Source organism: Alosa sapidissima, chromosome 9 (genome assembly GCF_018492685.1).
Source record: "Alosa sapidissima isolate fAloSap1 chromosome 9, fAloSap1.pri, whole genome shotgun sequence".
Lineage (NCBI taxonomy): Eukaryota > Metazoa > Chordata > Actinopteri > Clupeiformes > Clupeidae > Alosa > Alosa sapidissima.
In genome coordinates, this window is record NC_055965.1 from 4,481,155 (window position 1) to 4,500,011 (window position 18,857).

The window sequence follows — 18,857 nt, forward strand, 5'->3', positions numbered from 1 at the left end:
AGAAACCTAGACACTTAAATTCTATGAAGACATTAAGGCAGTGAGGGTGTTACACTAGAATAAAAATATGAAAAATAATAACTGCATTTGGAGGCTTTACATAGGCTACAATTACAAACATCTTCCCCACTTAAATTATTTTCAATGTTCCTTTTTACTTGACCGAAGTGTCTTTTAAAAACAATAAAAATACATGTAAAAATGTGTATTTTAAAGAAATTTTTCAAAAATTAACAATCAGGCACACCAAGTCACTGGCATATGCAGCACTGACTCTAGTCAGTCCTCTAGTCAATGCTGGGGGAGGGAGGGCCTCTACATCTCTCAAGTAAGAGGGTAGCGAGGTTGTTTTCCTCCTGCTGTGCAGTGGGAGGGTTAAGACTAAGAGAGGAGTATAATTGTTTTTTATTACGGTCAGGGTTTATTGCCAATCCCAGTGTAGTTTCCTGGGCACTGTACAGGCTGTTCTTTCTCAAAAGTGCACCTGTTTATTTATTCATCAATTAAAGGCCTTGGCAAATTAAGCTGTACAGAAAACATTTTTATCACTGGGTCTTCCCAACTGGGGAAAGGGTGTGCAATTCAACGACGTGAAAAGCAGCACTTTTGTTTGTGCGCGTTTGTGTTCATTAACGTTATCACGTTGTCCATCAACGTGAAAATGACAGTGTTCATCTCTAAGAAGGGCGGTGTAAGATGGAGTTTCATGGTGGTAGTCACGTATGGTTAAGATCCAACAGGCTATTGGTTTAAAGATAAAAGGTGTGGGGAAAATGGCAAATCCTACAAGATTATTTTATGAGGAATAATTTGATGACAAAAAGTTTTTCAATTTTAACATGCATAACATAACAAAGATAGTTCCATATTATGTTTTCTTGTTTTTAAAGGCTAATTAATTCATGGTAGGCACCAGCTGACACTAACAAGGAGCATCCTACCTAATTAACACTGACTTGGGAACAAATTGTTATGATACGGTGAACTTAATCTGAGTATGAATGTATTCTAATTAGCATGAGTAAACGCAAGTTTCCAGAAGAGAACGAGCACTGGCATTCAGATTATACTCGGGCTGAAGTAGAAAACTGTTCCATGCTAGCACCAACACATTTCAACTCAAGTGAAAATCCAATTAACTGCCTTCCAATTTGACAATTAATGCACTGACAAAAATCCTACAAAAATAAACTTTTAATGAGGAGACACCTTAATGTCCCACTTAAAAAAAAAAACAGAACAATCACTGGCCCTGAAAATAGAAAGTCGGTCCACATCTCCATGACGCTGCATGTATAAACCGTCTCCCTTTTGTCTCTCTCTCGTGCCGAGCCTGATCTGTGGAGGCAGCTGGTAAGATTAGACGGCTTCCCTGCTTCGCACGTGCCTTTGAAGTGCAGCTCACCAGAGGTGTGAAGTGCAGCTTACCAGAGGTGTGACTCGCACTGACGAGAGTTCAAGCACAAGTTTGTGCTATGCTCAGAAGGAAAGGCTTCCCTTATCATGATCGAAGCCTTTCCTCAGAAGGAAAGGCTTCCCTTATCATTATCGATAAACAAACCTACCTCAGAAAGAAAACGCTTCCCTTATCATTATCGATAAACAAACCTACCTCAGAAGGAAAGGCTTCCCTTATCATTATCGATAAACAAACCTAAGTCATCGCTTCCCATTAGTCCCTTTAGTTCAGGCCAGGTGATCCGACTGGGGAATTTCCTCAGCTGTTGGCCTGTTACTTAGGTCACGGAACAAAGGGAGAGGGGTTGTTTTACTGCAGATGAACTGTGTGGCGGCACGCCCTCGGCCTCCGGACTACGCCATCTTAGATCTCTGAGAGGAGAGGTGGCGTGTTCGTCTCTCCGCTCTCAGAGCGCCTCAAAGCGCAAGATCAAAGGAGCGGGAAACACGAGGTGAGGATCTCTGGCTAAACCTCTCTCTGATTCATTCACTGACTCAAGTTTGATGTGATTTCTTTTGGGTTTGACACATGAAACATACACCAGACAGCTCATGTGAAAGTTATGGGGAGAGCCACTGGGAGAGAAAAATCAACAGTGTTTTTAAAGGAGGAAGAGAAAGATCTAAAAAACTAAAACTTAAGTGTCAATGCAATACAGTATGCATCACACTCTTAGATACAGTGCAGAGATCCTATTAATGGACTCCAACAAAAACTTCTGCTTGAGGCTAGTTTTAAAACCAATGGGAAGGTAGGTTATATTTGTGTCAGCAATGGGATCCAGTCCAAAATGTCACCAAACTATACGTTCAGAAAGGTAGCTGAATTTGACCTCTCTCAACTCTCGACGACTTGCTAGAAGAACAGACGACCCTCTCCCGCCACACTCAGCAGCAGAAGGGTGGAGACCCACCGCTGCCCCTCAGAGAGCCGAGCATCTCGCTGGCGTCCGTGGCGCAGTGCAGCATCCTCGGGACGAGCCCTGAGACAGCGGAGGCACCGCAGGACACCCCCACACCCCCTTTTGCTCTGCTTGGGTAATTCATTAGCCGCCTGCTAGCGCTGGAGCCGTGGCACGACCGGCACCGCTGCGGCCGGCAGGGGGTCTTAAAGCAGCGACGAGGGGCCCCGCGGGCGACGTGGGGACTGTCGATGTCAGCAGCGGAGATAAAACAAGACGGAGAAGGGGGAAGCCGCTTGTGGTTATTACCCCTTTAACTTATGAGTGAGCTCGCTGCACCCTGCACACACACACACACACACACCCCGCACGCGCACGCACACGCACACACACACCAACCCCACACACACACAGCCGGGCCTTTGGGGAGCCATTGTCATTTAATTGCATTTTCACAATACTAACGGCTTGTGGAGGCGTAGAGAGCCAAGAGGGCTGCCAGTGTGGTATGTTTGGGTGTGTGTGTGGAGATGGAGCCAGTGTGGCATGTCTGTGTGTCTGTGTGTGTGTCTGTGTCTGTGTGTGTGTGTGTGTGTGTGTGTGTGTGTGTGTTTGTGTGTGTGTGTGTGTGGAGATGGTGCCTGTGTGGCGTGTGTGTGTGTGTGGCGTGTGTGTGTGTGTGTGTGTGTGGAGATGGGGCCTGTGCAGGGAGAGTGCTGAGGAGGCGCAGATCTCTCATTACCTTGTATGCGATGCTGTTGAGGACCTTCATGGCCAGGTCGGACACCTCGGGGAAGGGGTCGGCCGCTAAGTGCAAGAGGACCCTCCAGATCTGGGTGTAGACGCTGTTGAACGACACACCTGAAAAGACAGACGTTTGGGGAACGCTTTTAGATCAGGAGCATCAAGTTCACTTTGTGACAGATATGACAACAGATTTGAGTAGAGAAGTTGTTGTGAGTTGTGAAGTTCTAGGAACGGTCCATAGAAGGTAAAACTGTTTTGAGTAAGCGTTGGTGTTCAGGAGATTTATTTCATACTGATGTGATCCCATCTTCATCTCATTCCATGTCAACCTTCTGATTCGTCAACACAAAAAATAAAGATACATCTTCAGAGTTGTGGAACTCCTCTGATTAATTTGGTAAATAAAACCAAATAAATCGACCAAGCCTATTTGTTTAGGAAATGTGTCACTTGTTTGGTGTATCAAATTCAACATCAAAGTGAGACTACACACAGCCACTGGCAGAGAGAAAAATGAACTGCAGAGGCACTCAGTGCGGGCGAATCAGCCCTCTTCTGAATGTGACGGATGTCAGGGCAGAAGCCATCATTAGGCATCATTATCACGAACAGAAATCATTACGCACCCCACGCCACGCCACGTCTCGCAGGGCAACAGGTTGAGGCCTGACTGACATTTTACGTTCTCTCCGGGGAGCGCTCCACCATTTTGAGGTGACATTAACATTCCTTTGCTCGCTCGTTCCCCTGCATAAATGCCCCCCCCCCCCACCCCCCAACACACACACACACACACACACACACCCCCTCCCCCACAAGCGATCGACTTTTTGTGCTTTTGAAGCACGTTGAACGCCCGTCATTCATTTCCATCACTGAGCCGTGTCCCCTGGTGGCTCTCTGACACCAAGAGGAGTTCCAACTCGTTTCGCCTTCTTCTCGTCAACTGGTAAATATTGCCCCTTGTTCTGTTACTTTTTGTGTTTTTGCTTTTCTCTTTTTTTGCGGTGAGCTGATCCGCCAACATGCTTCTCAGCATCTGTCAGCTTGGGTTTGCCTGTGTGGATCTGTCTCCGGGCCCCCCCACGGTGGCGCTGGCTGTAGCGCTGACAGCTTCACATCCACCCCCCCATGGAGTTGTTTACTGTAGGAGCCGGTGGGGTGGGATGGGGGGTGTAGCAGAGGAACGGGCCCGAGTCATTGGCATTCACTGCGTGTGCGATGACTAGCACATACTCGATCCAGAGAGCTTCTTGAACTCCATCTCCGGGGACTTCCTCCCCACCCCCACTGATCATCAGGGCTACCGCCACCTCCTCTACCCTTCCCTCCCTCCCTCCATCCATCCATCCTCTACCCTTCCCTCCCTCCCTCCCTCCATCCTCTACCCCTCCCTCCCTCTATCTGCTCCCCCTCTCTCTCTCTTCAAAACCCTTCTACATGACAAATTACGACTGATAGTAAAGGCATGTAACAACGAGAGCAGTAAAAGAAACTGCAAATGAATTAGGATTTCACGCTGGGCAGGATGAAGGCCCCGGAGATGGTCGAGTAAGGGGACCTGTGTGGCCTAATTCCCACTTAGGAGCTCAACAGTCCTGGCTTGCGCTACAAGTGTTCAACAAGTCTAGCACTACAGAAAAGTTGCTGTTTGGTTGCCTCTTATGTCCTGCAAATAAACCACTTGAAAGCTCAGAAGTGCTCACTCTTTCGTGCTTTCAGGTCATAGAGCAGAAACAGAACACACTTGTAACTACCCGCTAGTTGCCCGTGTTCACTTTAGATCACCCACAGAGCGGCAGGCTAGCATCGGCCTCCTCCTGTGCTATTGTGTATGCTAACTGCAGAGAAGAGAGGTTATGTAAGGACTGCTGGGACACACCTCAGATAGACACACAGAGACGGAGAGAGAGAGAGAGAGAGAGAGAGAGGGGGGGATAGAGGAACGGAGAAGACACGCAGAGACGGAGAGAGAGAGAGGGGGATAGAGGAATGGAGAAGAAAGGAGGGAGGGAAAGAGTTTGAAATTTCACCAAAAAGACTTTTACTGCATCAGACCGTCAAATTTTAACAACTGTGCAAATCATGAACGACAAACAAAAACATTTTGTAATGTTTTTAAAAAAACATTACAAAGGAAGGTAACGAGCAGTAGAGAGGAGGACAGGAAGAATGGGAGAGAGGCAGACAGGAGGGAACAACATGCTAGTCTGAAGGGGTGGTGTGTGTGTGTGTGTGTGTGGGGGGGGGGGGGGGGGGGGGGGCAATACAAGAGCTGATTACAGGAGTAACAAAAAGGGTGTGGGGAGAAAAGATGGCAGAGATGGGAACAAGTGGAATGAGGGAATGAAGAGAGATGAGATTAGCCTGTGCTCGACAACATCTCATATGAGACCATTACCCTCAGAGATCGGGAGGGAGAATTTAGATGGGACACCTACTTGACAATATGCTGGTAATATACTACTGCTTTGAGGATTATGGTGACACTAACACATCTAAGGCAGCCCAGAAATACTAAAAGAATGTCTTACCATTTCATTCATACAAACTTTGCAACCGATCAATACATCAATACTGGAGTGCAATTTACCTTCTGCACAACGCCAGGTTTCATTCTTTCATGACTATATATGCTGAGCACAATTGCGGTTTCACTTCTTGGCGAATCGTTCTCTTTGTTTGTTCCTGCGCTGCAGAAAAGTGCAAGCCGGCGGTGAAATGTCTACTACAAAATGAGTTTATCACACCCACGTCCACTCGTCCGAGCGAAATCCATACTCCTTTATGAGACGGAGGATATCACTGCAGAAAAGTGCCACTCAGACTCCTCACCTCCTCTCACGTCTAAAAGCCTCGGAAATGCACTGACACAGGTGTAGTGGGGCCAGCAGAATGGAAATGCACTGACGGGCTTTTTGTAAATTAATTGGCCATGTCGTAAGCACTCTCTCCCAGGTCAAGACCACTGGCGCATTATTCACACATCTAAAATGGCGGCTGTACTGTATTGTTGTGCAGATGAAGCTAAATGGAGGCCATGTTGCCACTGCTGCAGTGATGAGGAGGGAAAGAGCAACAGCGAGACATGACAGTGGCACTGATTATGATCCAACACATACATTTTAACCCTCCACCAGCACGAGATGCGCAAGATCTATATGGCCATCTCCTATAGAGGCAGCCCCCCCCCCCCCCCCCCCCCCCCCGCTATTGATGGATTGAGCCTTTAATCCAAATCTGATTGAAAGAGTACAGTCTAATGCAGCGCTGTGCTGCAGAGTGGCGGCATCGGGGGGCGTCTGGGGAGCCGGCTGTAATAAGAGATTCACCTCCCCATTCCTCACTGGCTGATCTCCCCTCACTGATGCTAATGAGGCCGTTCTCATGTGTGTGCTTAGACACAAGGGCTAATCCGCCACGCTGCCTGGCTAAGAGCCAGAGAAATGCACTGCCGCCGCCGCCGCAGATGCTGTGGGCTTATAAGCCCCATTAGACCATGCAGCAGTGTGTGTGTGTGTGTGTGTGTGTGTGTGTGTGTGCGTGTGTGAATTAGCACAGGTGCTGGAGCCGGAAACGTAACCACACAGGTCTTACTGCCGCAGGAAACGTTAGTAATTTTGACTGTTTTAATAGTTATGAGGATTACAATGGGCTATTATAGAGCTTGATTGTCAGGCTGGCGCTATAAATGACCTCAGATGACACTCCATCTCAGCACCACATATTTCTCCCACCAGTCATTTCCATCACCGGTGCGGTGGCTAGTGACTAACTTGTTGTTGTTGTTGTTGCCACAGCTGGTCCTGGCTCCGGTCATCCTGCCACATCCAGTGGACACAGAGCAAGGAGCAGGAGAGTCCATCATTGTGGACAGCCAAGAAACTGGCTACATCTACTAGCCCTCCACTGTTCAGCTTCTCTTTGACTCAACTACATAACATGACATCATTATAATTACATTATTATAATTATCATTGATATTGGTATATTGTTTCTTGGTTAGTATATCAATATTTCATGAACACTCCACATCAAATAAACATTTGACATACTTTGACATCAATGGTGCATAGGAGGAACTGCTCTGGGCGTAGCTTACATAAGCCTCCTTCACAGATGCATTGCTGTGCACTCTGTGTTTGTACTGTGTTGACAGTGCCGCAGTAGTGTGCTGGTTGGCGGTGGCTCTCCTCTGGGAGAGGGTGGGGAGAGCGCGGGGCCATCTCGTGCGCAGGGCTGCGGCCGCCTCTTAAAAGCCTGCTGCTCACCACTGGGCCTACTGCTCAGCACTGCCGCAGCATCAGGCTGTGCGTGTGCGCGTGCGTGTGACCTTTCAGAGCAGCCATGTCCTCAGAAGCAAAGTTCATCTGCACAAGTTTAGCAGCATGCTTAAGTCCAGAGTGTGCAGAGTGGTAGGGGAGCCTCACTGCAGTGCGTCTGCAGCACATCTCCCCCGTGGGAAAGAGCACAGCATCTTAAAAGTGTCGTCTTCCTGGAGGCTTTCAGCGAGCAAAATAACAGCCCATTTTATTGTTCCTTTCCGAGTAAATAGCGGAGTGTACACTCTCAAAAAATAAGTAATTTTTATCAAGACTGCAGAGACCTAAACAAAAGAGTTTTGTGCACAACCCACAGAAGCACATCTAACCCACAGAAACACATCTAACCCACAGAATGGACATTCCATTTCAAAACAATACTCCAATGGTGAATTTCAAGACTTGACTTTTAACTGCAAGTTCAAGGTTCTACATTGCAGCCTTGTTAATTCTCAGCATGGGATTTCATTCGATGAGGCTCTGTGCTCAACTGCTCTGCTGTACTGGTGACTGATGTTAGAGCCCTGGGCAGGTGCTGTGCTGTTGGGAACTGGGTGAAGCCAGACAGCGTTGGCAGCAGCAGTAGCAGCAGCAGCCGCCACAACAAACAGGGCATTCCTAACCCTGGTGAGGTTTCACGTTCTCCCTGGAGAGGGCTGGTGTTGAATAAATGGTTTCCTGACTAAGACCTACAACACACACACAAACATGCACAAACAGAACTCAAAGCACGCCAGAGCACATCGGGCTAACTGCCAATCACAGCACAGGGCTGAGTGGAAAAATAAGTAGACTTCCAAGAAGCAAAAGCACTTCCAGTCTGAGAGGCCCCCCCCATCCTCCTGGCCTCTATAATACATGCTCTCTCCCTCTCAAACTCCTCCCCGATGCCCCCGGCAACAGCTGGAGTCTCACTTCCTCTCAAGCGCTGCTGCTCAGCTCCGAGCATTCCGCTCCTTGGTCCGCACCCAACCACTACACACGCCTGCCCATCGTCATCATCATCATCATCTTTACTCTATGTCTCCCCAAGTCTTTCTCCATGAGGGGGCAGGTTGCTCCAGATCGGCCTGGACAGCCAGTCTCTGATAGACTGGACAGACCCTTCTATCCACCACAAAGTTACCCCCACATCCCACCTAATCCCCCCACATGGCCCTGCGCTGGGGCCGTGGCCTGCCGCACTCACCGATGAGGGAGTTGAGGGAGGAGTAGGAGCTGACCCTCCTCATCTTGTCGATGGTCTCGAAGGACAGGATGTACTCGTCGTTGTCCGGGCTGCCCAACGTGCTGCTGGCGCTGCTGCTGGTGCTCAAGTTCCCCGGGGAGAAGACCACCGGACCACCTGCAGGGGGCGAGCGCGCGCGCACACACACACACACACACACGCACGCACGCACGCGCGCACACACACACACGCACGCACGCACGCGCGCACACACACACACACACACACGCACGCACGCACGCGCGCACACACACACACGCGCATGCACGCACACACACACACACACGCACACACGCACGCACACGCGCACGCACACGCACGCACGCACGCACACACACGCGCGCACACACGCACGCACACACGCGCACACGCACAAGCAAACACACACGGTTATTAGCTGTACATACATACACATGAGAATGTAGCAGCCCACATTCCCAAAGGCTAAAAGACTAATGGTGCCACACTCCACCATAGAGCAGGGCTTAAATTTCACTGCGGGATTGCGGGTATTGCGCATAATTTGTTCAAGTCCCGCAACTCTAGCCATCATAATGCGAGAAATTCCCGCATACACTTTTACAGCCTGTCTGATGACGTTAATATAGCCTAATCATTAAGTGGCGAGTTGAATTGAACATAGCCTCATGCACACACACACGGAGAGAGAGAGAGAGAGAGAGAGAGAACCACTTTGCGCTTACGCAAATAGGCTACGCTACCATGGCAAACTTTTACATCTGGAAAGAGCTCCTTGGTAACGATCCTGCTAGCTCAGGTCACGTCAACACTTGATCCCAGAAAGATTGTCTTCGACATGTTAGTTTTTTGAACATTTATTGTATCTAATGACATAGAAAACATAATAATTTGCATACACATACCGCACTATGCACAACTTTTATTCACTAGCGACTATAGCCTAAAACCGTCAGGTTGAAGGGGGGCTAATTACTCCATAGAATTACTCTCACGTATTTTCTTAAAGTGACAGGCACTCAATTACACCTACTCATCAGCAATGTGCACTCAATTGGACCTACACACCACATTAAAGATATGCCTAAGTGTTATAGGTTAAACGTCAATATGAGGCATTCAAATGACTAAATATGTTTAGCTACTAGTAATTACTAGTAAAATGCTAAATGCATTATTAAATAAATACACTCTATATGAATTCAAAAATATATGATAGAAACATATCACATAAGCTATCATTTTCAGTGTGTGTTTGTGTGTGTGGAGAGAGTCAAGCAGAATCTAGGATGTCCACTGTTGTGAATGATCCCACTACAGTATATATTACTGATGACGTCAGGGTGGTGGGGGCCCCAAAATCAAACACTTTTTTTTAAAAAGTATCGAAGTATTGAAATCGCAATTCTTGACTTGGTATCAGAATCGACCCCCCCTCCCCCCCAAATTGTGTAAATCCCCCCTACATGAATAACCTAAGGGGGGAATTCCCCCCCATTTTGAAAAATGAATTTTAAGCCCTGATAGAGTGAGGGCACTTCATCACATGAACACCTGAGACCCCTGTGTGAGAGCTACATCCAACACCCATGTAGGAACATCTACAGAGACTGGTCATCAGTGGGGGGAAATGGAACATCTACAGTGACTGGTCATCAGTGGGGGGAAATGGACTGTGTATGTTTGTGCATTTGGTCTCATTGGGGGTTGGTCTACTGGACCAGGTTTCAATGTATCTCATTATGTTCCCCAACTATACAACCATCCACCTGGGTGAGTGTGAGCACAACAAAGCCACACTGGAGAAGCCTTTTTAGACCAGGCCTGGAGCTGCCCACCCATCAGGACGCAAGGATGCGGGACTGACAGAGAAGACATGATGGTCTGTTAGATTGACACAGAATTGTGATGGGAGGAATTAGTGCTCAGTTAATCAAAATCAGAATCACAATTTCTGATGCACTTATGCAAAATGCAAAGGCTGCATTTAATTGAGCAGCCAGCGACTCTGACCCAATGTTCAATAATGTTTTTTTAAATTCATGTCGTCCTTGTGTGACAGACAGTCATACTCATCAATCAGGGACACCTTTGCATGCAAACTAATCAGATGTGGCCCATCTTAAAACATATTTATATTATTTTATAGTATAAATATTTCATTTTCACCCTTGGATAAGTGGATTAAGCAGTTTGATTGAGCTGGCTCTTGAGCACATGGAATTTCATTACTTAAAATGTATTTTATTAGTACATGACCATAAACTATTTGAACTTGAACTTGATGTTGTCATAATTGGTAATTCATCACATGTATTTTATAGTGAATCTTGAACTGAGTCTTACTGGTATATCGCAAAACAAATCCCAATATCAGTCAGAAAAATAACAATTAGATATTTTCTCCAAATCGTTCAGGAGGATTTACAATGTTGTAATACCAGCTGAGGAAAAAAATAAAAAACACAAAGTTTCTTTCCCACCAGGATGATAACAGTGCAGGGGCCAAATCTTTCTAGGCACCTTTTTGATAACCAGCTCATATTTCAGCCACAGTAAAACTGTTCGCAAGCAAACTTGGCAGCCTCCCCTTTGACTGTAACTTCTTGCAGTAGCCTCTTCCACAGCCCCCGCTGTCTGCAGTTCTAACTTTTGGACCAGCATTTAGGGTGGCCATACCAGTGACAGCTTTTTGCCACTGACACCAGTCAACTGTTTGCGTCAAACAGTTGGAGATTAGAAACCAGCACCAAGTTGGTGAAAAAGGCCTAACAAGCTTCAAAGGCTGACTCACTCATCTCAGCTAGACTTCCTTGTTAGGATGCAGAGAATATTCCATGATTACAGAAAATATTTGACAAAGGCTCTCTTCAATGTTTTATGTCTTTGCAAGTCTTCTTCTCAACTTTGCTGATTAAAGCCCAACATAACACATAAACCAGTGGAGCCTGGACAGAAGACGCTGTGTGGGCACTGGGCAGGCATTGCCTTTCTCTGTTTAAGAAGCAGCGGCTACCCTAACATGACTTATGAACAGCCAGGCCCAGCATGGAGCAGAGAACCAATGGAAACAAACTAATCAGACACTGTCTTATCTTCTTCATCAGTTTAGATTGCCATCCAGGTGAGCTGGCATGGAGTGAATGATAATTGTGTTTGTTTAGCTCCAAAGGTAATACACTTTCAAATAGTTAGACATCGAGCAAGATCCTCAGATTACCTCTGACAGAAGGCAACGTACATGTATGCCTACACTGCTCGGCAGATGATGATGATGATAAACAACTGCAGTGTCTGGCCTGCGTTCAGGGGAATCAGCCTCTCCCTAAAGCGCCGTTTGTGACCAGAGTCTATTGTCAAGAACAGGGCTTTGAAGGGCTAAGGCAGAAATCAATAGAATGTGATGTGAAAACAAACTCTTCTCATCCATGCGTAAATCCGAACGAAAGAGCCTCCCATCAAAACGAACTCCCCAGCGCTCCCTGGGCATCTGCGGCGGCTCATGCTGACCACCTGTCGCTCGGCGACTACGGGGGGAGGTGGGGTGGGGACGACCATTTTCTCAAGGCGGTTTGATTAGCGCATTAAAAATGACTTTGCAAGCCTTGAGCACAAGAAATCTAAGCAATTTCCTCTCAGTGAAATGTCACATAGGTGTGTGTGTGTGTGTGTGTGTGTGTGTGTGTGTGTGTGTGTGTGTGTGTGTGTGTGTGTGTGTGTGTGTGTGTGTGTGTGTGTGTGTGTGTGTGAGCATGTACAGTACCCTCCAGAATTATCGGCACCTCAGCTAAAGTTGAACAGGTAGAAAAAATAATCTATTGGTGATTTATTGTAAATGATCAATGAGCAAATGTATTCTGAGGAAAAGTATATAAAAACATGTTGCTCACAATCATTGGCATTCTGGGAGGTACTACATACGGTAGTTTATGACTTCATAATGTATGGAGATGCTTTGTTCCAACTGTAGATTTAAGCATGTCAACGCAACTAATAGCACTGATGATATGTGCTGTCAGCTAATTGAGATAAAAGCTTCTGATATCAAAGGCACAACACAACAGTTGTGTGATTGCACATCAGATGATCTGATCTGAGGCCAAGTCTGTATGCCCCCTCTTTGTTGTTGAAGTTCCTTATATTGGTTATCTGTGTATGTGTGTGTGTGTGTGTGTGTGTGTGTGTGTGTGTGTGTGTGTGTGTGTGTGTGTGTGTGTGTGTGTGTGTGTGTGTGAGAGAGTGTGTGTGTGTGTGTGTGTGTGTGTGTTGAACTCTGACTGCTGCCCCTGTCGTGAGCCTCACCTTCTTCGTTGAGGTTGAGGTTCTGGAGGCTCTTGTTGAGGTTGCGTGCGGTGGTGGCGGCACGGATGTTGGTGTAGGAGTTGACCGAGCGCAGGCGGGGGATGGCCGGGCTGTCCTTCACTGGGGTCAGATTCCCCGGCTCTGGGGAGGCAGAGGGAGAAAACGACAGCAGCAACAGTGAAGCCAGGACAAGCTACTGCCAAACAAGTGCATGTGTGCCTTCACCTTCCCACACAAACTCATTCCAGTCCAAATGGTTCTGAGCTCTAGACTGGAGCGCATAGTGCCACCAACACACATTCATGTCAGGTTCAGATAACTTGAAAAGAAATAAAAGTAGGCAAATGTGGGTGTGAAAAGTTCAACACAGTCACATGCCCTCTGATTCAGAGACATGCCAAGGACGCTCAATTACTCACTCCACTCTAATTAGATGAAGTCAATGTCAAGTCATTAATTGCAGTGTCTAACTGGTTTCACAAGAATACACACAACATCAATCCAGAGCATACTTTCTGAGAAAAATAGACGAAAACTTTAATTGAAGTGGAGGTGTGTGTGTGTGTGTGTGTGTGTGTGTGTGTGTGTGTGTGTGTGTGTGTGTGTGTGTGTGTATATGTGTGTGTGTGTGTGTGTGTGTGTGTAGATGTCCAGCCCCTAGTCCAGCGCTGGTGTGGCTGTACCTGTAGTGTTGGCGGGCGAGGGCACCGCGTAGCTCTTCTCCTCCTCCATGAACTGGAGGGCCACAGTGCAGAAGTTGCTCTCGTACTGGACCACCAGGTGACTCAGCGCCACCACCAGCTCCTGTGGGGCCCGCAACACACCAGCGTCAGGCACCGTACTCCACCACCCACACATTATGTACACCTTATGCTATGGATGTGCTTTTACTGTACTCCACCACCCACGCATTATGTACACCTTATGCTGTGGATGTGCTATACTGTACTCCACCACCCACACATTATGTACGGCACAGCCTGTCTCTAGAGGTCGCTGACCCACCTTGCGGACCACCGGGCTGCCATCGTTGATGAGCTGTGCCAGCATCATGGCCACGTTGTGGTCGATGGTGGTCGAGTGATCCGTCCGCTCGGCTGAGTTGCCCACGAAGGTCCCCAGAGCGAAGACGGCCGCGCAGCGCACCTGCGGATTAAACACACACAACTTTACCCTTCTGCTCACAGAACTACATTACCCAGGAGACCTCCTCCATTTAACGGCCACGACTCTAAATAATGAATCACTCTTTACGAGAATCTTTCCGAGAGGCTCGCCTTCAATAACAGGCAGATCACAATTAACGGGTGAGAGTGCATGATTTATCACAGAGTGGTCCTCTGCTGAAGGGATGAATAATTCTCTTATAGTGGCCCTGACACACGGGACGCCCAGTCCAGTTTAATCAAGATGAAACTTCTGCCGAGGCTCCTCAGCGGAGACCCGCAGCTGACACAGGCGTGCTCCCGCATTCCAAAACGGGGTCCTAAAAAATAAACAGGCACACCCCGGGGCAGCCGTCTGACAGGAGCAAAGCCCAGATAAGCCAGAGAGAGCGATGAAGGCCTGGCCCTGAGTAACAGAAGAGGAGTTCGGTCCAGTTCATCAGGAAGACTCGTTACGTGACACACATGGCACAAGTCAGAATGAAGTCGTAATGGGCTTTATGCCTCGTGCTACAACTTCATCTATATCTCCGCGTTGGCGAGTAGCCCGATCGATACGCTGTGAACACTCAAAACAGATTAAATACGGCTACAAGTGCAGGATCAATACGGCTGCAAGTGATGTGACCGTTGTTGATTAGCGTGGAGTCTGTTTACTCCAGGTTAAAACCAGGCCATCTCTCATTCGCACCATTTGACACCAATAACCTTTCCTAGAACTCCTATTAGCTGATGGCCGACCAAGGCAAAGATCCAAAGCCCAGCCTAAAGGGAAATCATTTCAGATTCCCTTCACGTCTACACAGTGAGTAACATATTCAACTGTTTCAAGTGAATCTAGGGGCAATTTAAGGTCATTTAGAGGTCAACCTATTCACTTCTCTATGGCTCCTCTCTCTCTCTTCTCTCTGCCCCCCCCCCATCTCCCTCTCTCTCTCTCTTAATCCATCCCTCCCTCCCTCTCTCCCTCCCACTCTCTCTCCCTCTCTCATGGTGATGCCAACAATACGCTGCCATCCTTCCAACAGGCCGGCGGGGTGTTGTGGTGCCCTGCGGCTGTGCCAGGTCTCCTGGCGCGCGGACGGGGCCGCTACCCACTGACCGCTGGCCCCCGTACCTCGGGGATGGGGTCGGAGAGCAGGCTGTAGAGCTTCTCGTGCGCGCTGTCCCTGACGCCGCACCAGCGCGCCGAGTCGAAGTTCTGCCAGATGCGGCCCAGGCAGATGGCCACCCACTGGCGCAGCAACGGGTGCGGGTCGTTCAGCTGCTCCAGGCAAATGGCAATCAGGTTGCCCTGGAGACAGGCCTCCTACAGCAGGGGAGAGAGAGAGACAGAGAGAGAGAGAGAGAGAGAGAGAGAGAGAGAGAGAGAGAGAGAGAGAGAGAGATGGAGAGAGAGAGAGATGGAGAGAGAGAGAGGGAGAGAGAGAGAGGGAGAGATGGAGAGAGAGATGGAGAGAGATGAAGAGAGGGAGAGGGAGAGTACATTACTTGTGTGATGAAATCTTTTTCAGTTTCACTGTGGAATAATTCAGGGCATTAATTCATCTAGCTTTGGTTGTAACACTTACAACAACACTTACAACAAGTCTTACTGATCCTAGCACTCACCAGCCGTTTTACACTGACAAGTAACTGTTAAAATACAGCACTCACCGACGCACTTATTCTTACTGTACTCTAATGTGTTTTTTTTTTTTAAACTGTCCTAAAATTGTGAGAATTGTTCAAAAACTTACTGTTTACCATGTTGTTAGTCGCTTTGGTTAAAAAGCGTCAGCCAAATGTAATGTAATGTAATGTAATGTAATGTAATGGTTGTAAAACTAAAGCCCTGGAATTTAAGAAAAGCATTCAAAACACAGATATAATAATTCTCCAAGAAACATGGCGCAAAACTGATGAAGTGACTCTCTGTCCCACAGGATATTGTGAAATAGCCATTTCCTCCAGAAAACATGTAAAAGTCACACGTGGAAGAGATTCGGGAGGCATAATTATTTGGCTGAAATTAGAAATAGCCGAATATATTACTACAATCAAAAAAGAGGAATCACATACAGTATCTGGCTTAGAATTGACAAAAAACTAACGCAGACAACAAATGATATATTCCTCTGTGCTCTGTACATTCCCCCCTCTGAATCTCCCTACTATAATGAAGAGATTTTTGATACTCTCCACAGTCAGATCAACTACTTTCAGGCCCAGGGTAAAGTGTTGATCTGCGGAGACCTAAATGCCAGGACAGGATCTTTAGCCGACTACAACTCAGATGAAGGTAATAACCATATATTCGGCAGCGATTATCCATCAAACATGGTAAACTTTGCCCGTAATACTTTTGACAAATCAGTCAATAGAAATGGTAAATTTCTCATCGAGCTCTGTAAAAGCCTTGGTCTTTACCTGCTCAATGGTAGGGTGCGAGGGGACTCATTAGGGAGATATACCTACAGCTCACCACTTGGCTGCTCAACAGTTGATTATATGATTACAGATTTGGACCTATTCACTTTCAAAGCATTCGGTCAAACCACTAACACCTCTGTCAGACCACAATCAAATTACTATGCATCTTAAAATTAGCGAAAATACCAACACACACAAAAGGCCCATACCTGTAATGCTGTACAGCACTAGAGAAACCTACAGATGGGCCCATAACAGCAAAGAGGAGTCAGCAGCAAAGCTTTTTGTCAACCTAAAGTAGACAGCTGACTAACTCAAATAGAAACATTTTTAGCACATACTTACCTGCATAATAAAGAGGGCGTAAACCATGCACCCGAAGAACTAAACAACATTTTCCATTACCTGGCAACCATTTCTAATCTTAAAACTACCAAAAAACCCCATAGGAATAAACAAGAAAAGGAAAAATGGTTTGATCAAGATTGCAAATTAATGAGGAAAAAAACTTAGGCTCCTGTCAAATAAAAAACATAGACAACCCGACAATCCTGGTTTACGCCTTAGCTATTATGAAGAGCTTAAACAATACAAAAACACACTCAGAAAGAAGAGGGAACAGTTCACAAAAAATCAATTAGAGACAATTGAAGAATCTTTAAATTCAAATAATTTCTGGAATAACTGGAATAAACTTAACAAAAAGCAACATGAGGAACTTGCCATCCAAAATGGAGGAGTATGGAAAAGTCACTTTGAAAACATCTATGGAAAACACAGCATGAACCCAGAACAAACCCGAATTTACCAAAAAATGATTGACATGGAAAACACAATAAATAAATATCAAAACCCACTAGACTACCCAGTTACAGAAAATGAACTATCAGAAAAACTCAAAGGCTTGCAGCCAAGAAAGGCAAGTGGCCCTGATGGCATCCTCCTTAAAAATGCAAGCCACAATTTTCATCTGGCTATTCTAAAACTGTTCAACTTGGTTCTGAGTGTCGAATACTTCCCTGATATTTGGAATGAAGGACTCATTACACCCCTTTTCAAAAGTGGAGACAAATTAGACCCTAATAACTACTGGGGCATTTGTGTAAACAGTAATCTGGGGAAGTTATTTTGTAGAATAAACAATAGAATAATAAACTTCCTTATCGAGCATGATGCCCTGAGTAGAAGTCAAATTGGTTTTTTACCAAAATGTAGAACATCAGATCATATTTTCACCCTACACACCTTAATAAATAAATATGTAAACCAAAATAAAACAAAAATATTTGCTTGCTTTGTAGATTTCCAGAAGGCCTTTGATTCTTCTATTTGGAATGATGGCCTATTTTGTAAACTTATTGAATCTGGTGTAGGGGGAAAAGCATACAACATAATAAAAACAATGTACTTAAACAACAAATGTGCAATTAAAATTGAAAACAAACAAACAGAATTCTTCACTCAAGAACGGGGTGTGAGACAGGGCTGTCCTCTATCACCGACCCTCTTCAATATATATATTAATGAATTGGCAAAAAGACTCGAGCAGTCAGCAGCTCCTGGCCTCCTATTAAATGACTCCGAAATCAAATTTCTCCTTTTTGCGGACGACTTGGTTCTGCTGTCTCCAACAGAAGAGGGTCTACAGCAGAACCTAAATGTCCTGCACAAGTTCTGTCAGACCTGGGCCCTGACTATTAACCCACAAAAAACAAAAATACTAACCTTCCAGAAAAAATCCAGACATCAGAGAAAGAAATTAACCCTTGGTACATATGCAATCGAACAAGTAAAAAGTTACACCTACCTTGGGCTAAAAATCAGTTCAACTGGTAATTTCAACTTGGCCGTGAATGATTTGAAAGAGAAAGCAAGAAGGGCTTTCTATGGCATCAAAAAAACTATTCAATTTGACATACCCATTCGGATCTGGCTCAAAATATTTCAAACAGTTATCGAACCAATTTCATTATACGGCAGTGAAGTGTGGGGTCCTCTTATGTACAATGGATTTGAAAAATGGGACAAACACCCAATCGAAACCCTGCATGCAGAGTTCTGTAAAAGCATCCTCAAGGTACAGAGGAACACACCTAACAATGCATGCAGGGCTGAATTAGGCCAATACCCTTTACTAATTAAAATTGAAAAAAGAGCTATCAAATTCTTCGAACATCTCAAAACAAGCGACCCCAACTCCTATTGTTATAAAGCCCTAAAAAGCCAAGAGATGAGTGTAAAAACAAGTCCCCTCATCCAGCTAGTCCTGAGACTCACACATACTAATAGTACAACTAACACAACTAATAGTCAGCCTCAGGACCTTGCCACCCTTTCTCAA

At 46.2% G+C, this 18,857-nt stretch overlaps 1 protein-coding gene across 11 annotated transcripts in view; it reads right to left on the reverse strand.

The window, feature by feature from the left end:
* The window catches only part of rptor (regulatory associated protein of MTOR, complex 1), a 154,312-nt gene that overhangs the window by 24,937 nt on the left and 110,518 nt on the right, over positions 1–18,857 (reverse strand). For all 11 annotated transcript variants that reach the window (XM_042104678.1, XM_042104676.1, XM_042104674.1 and 8 more), the window contains 6 exons: positions 15,222–15,413; positions 13,944–14,084; positions 13,622–13,742; positions 12,939–13,079; positions 8,619–8,774; positions 3,103–3,221 (listed from right to left, as the gene is read on the reverse strand). In XM_042104678.1, coding sequence (XP_041960612.1) covers positions 3,103–3,221; positions 8,619–8,774; positions 12,939–13,079; positions 13,622–13,742; positions 13,944–14,084; positions 15,222–15,413 — 870 coding nt within the window. The remainder of the gene's footprint in view (positions 1–3,102; positions 3,222–8,618; positions 8,775–12,938; positions 13,080–13,621; positions 13,743–13,943; positions 14,085–15,221; positions 15,414–18,857) is intronic.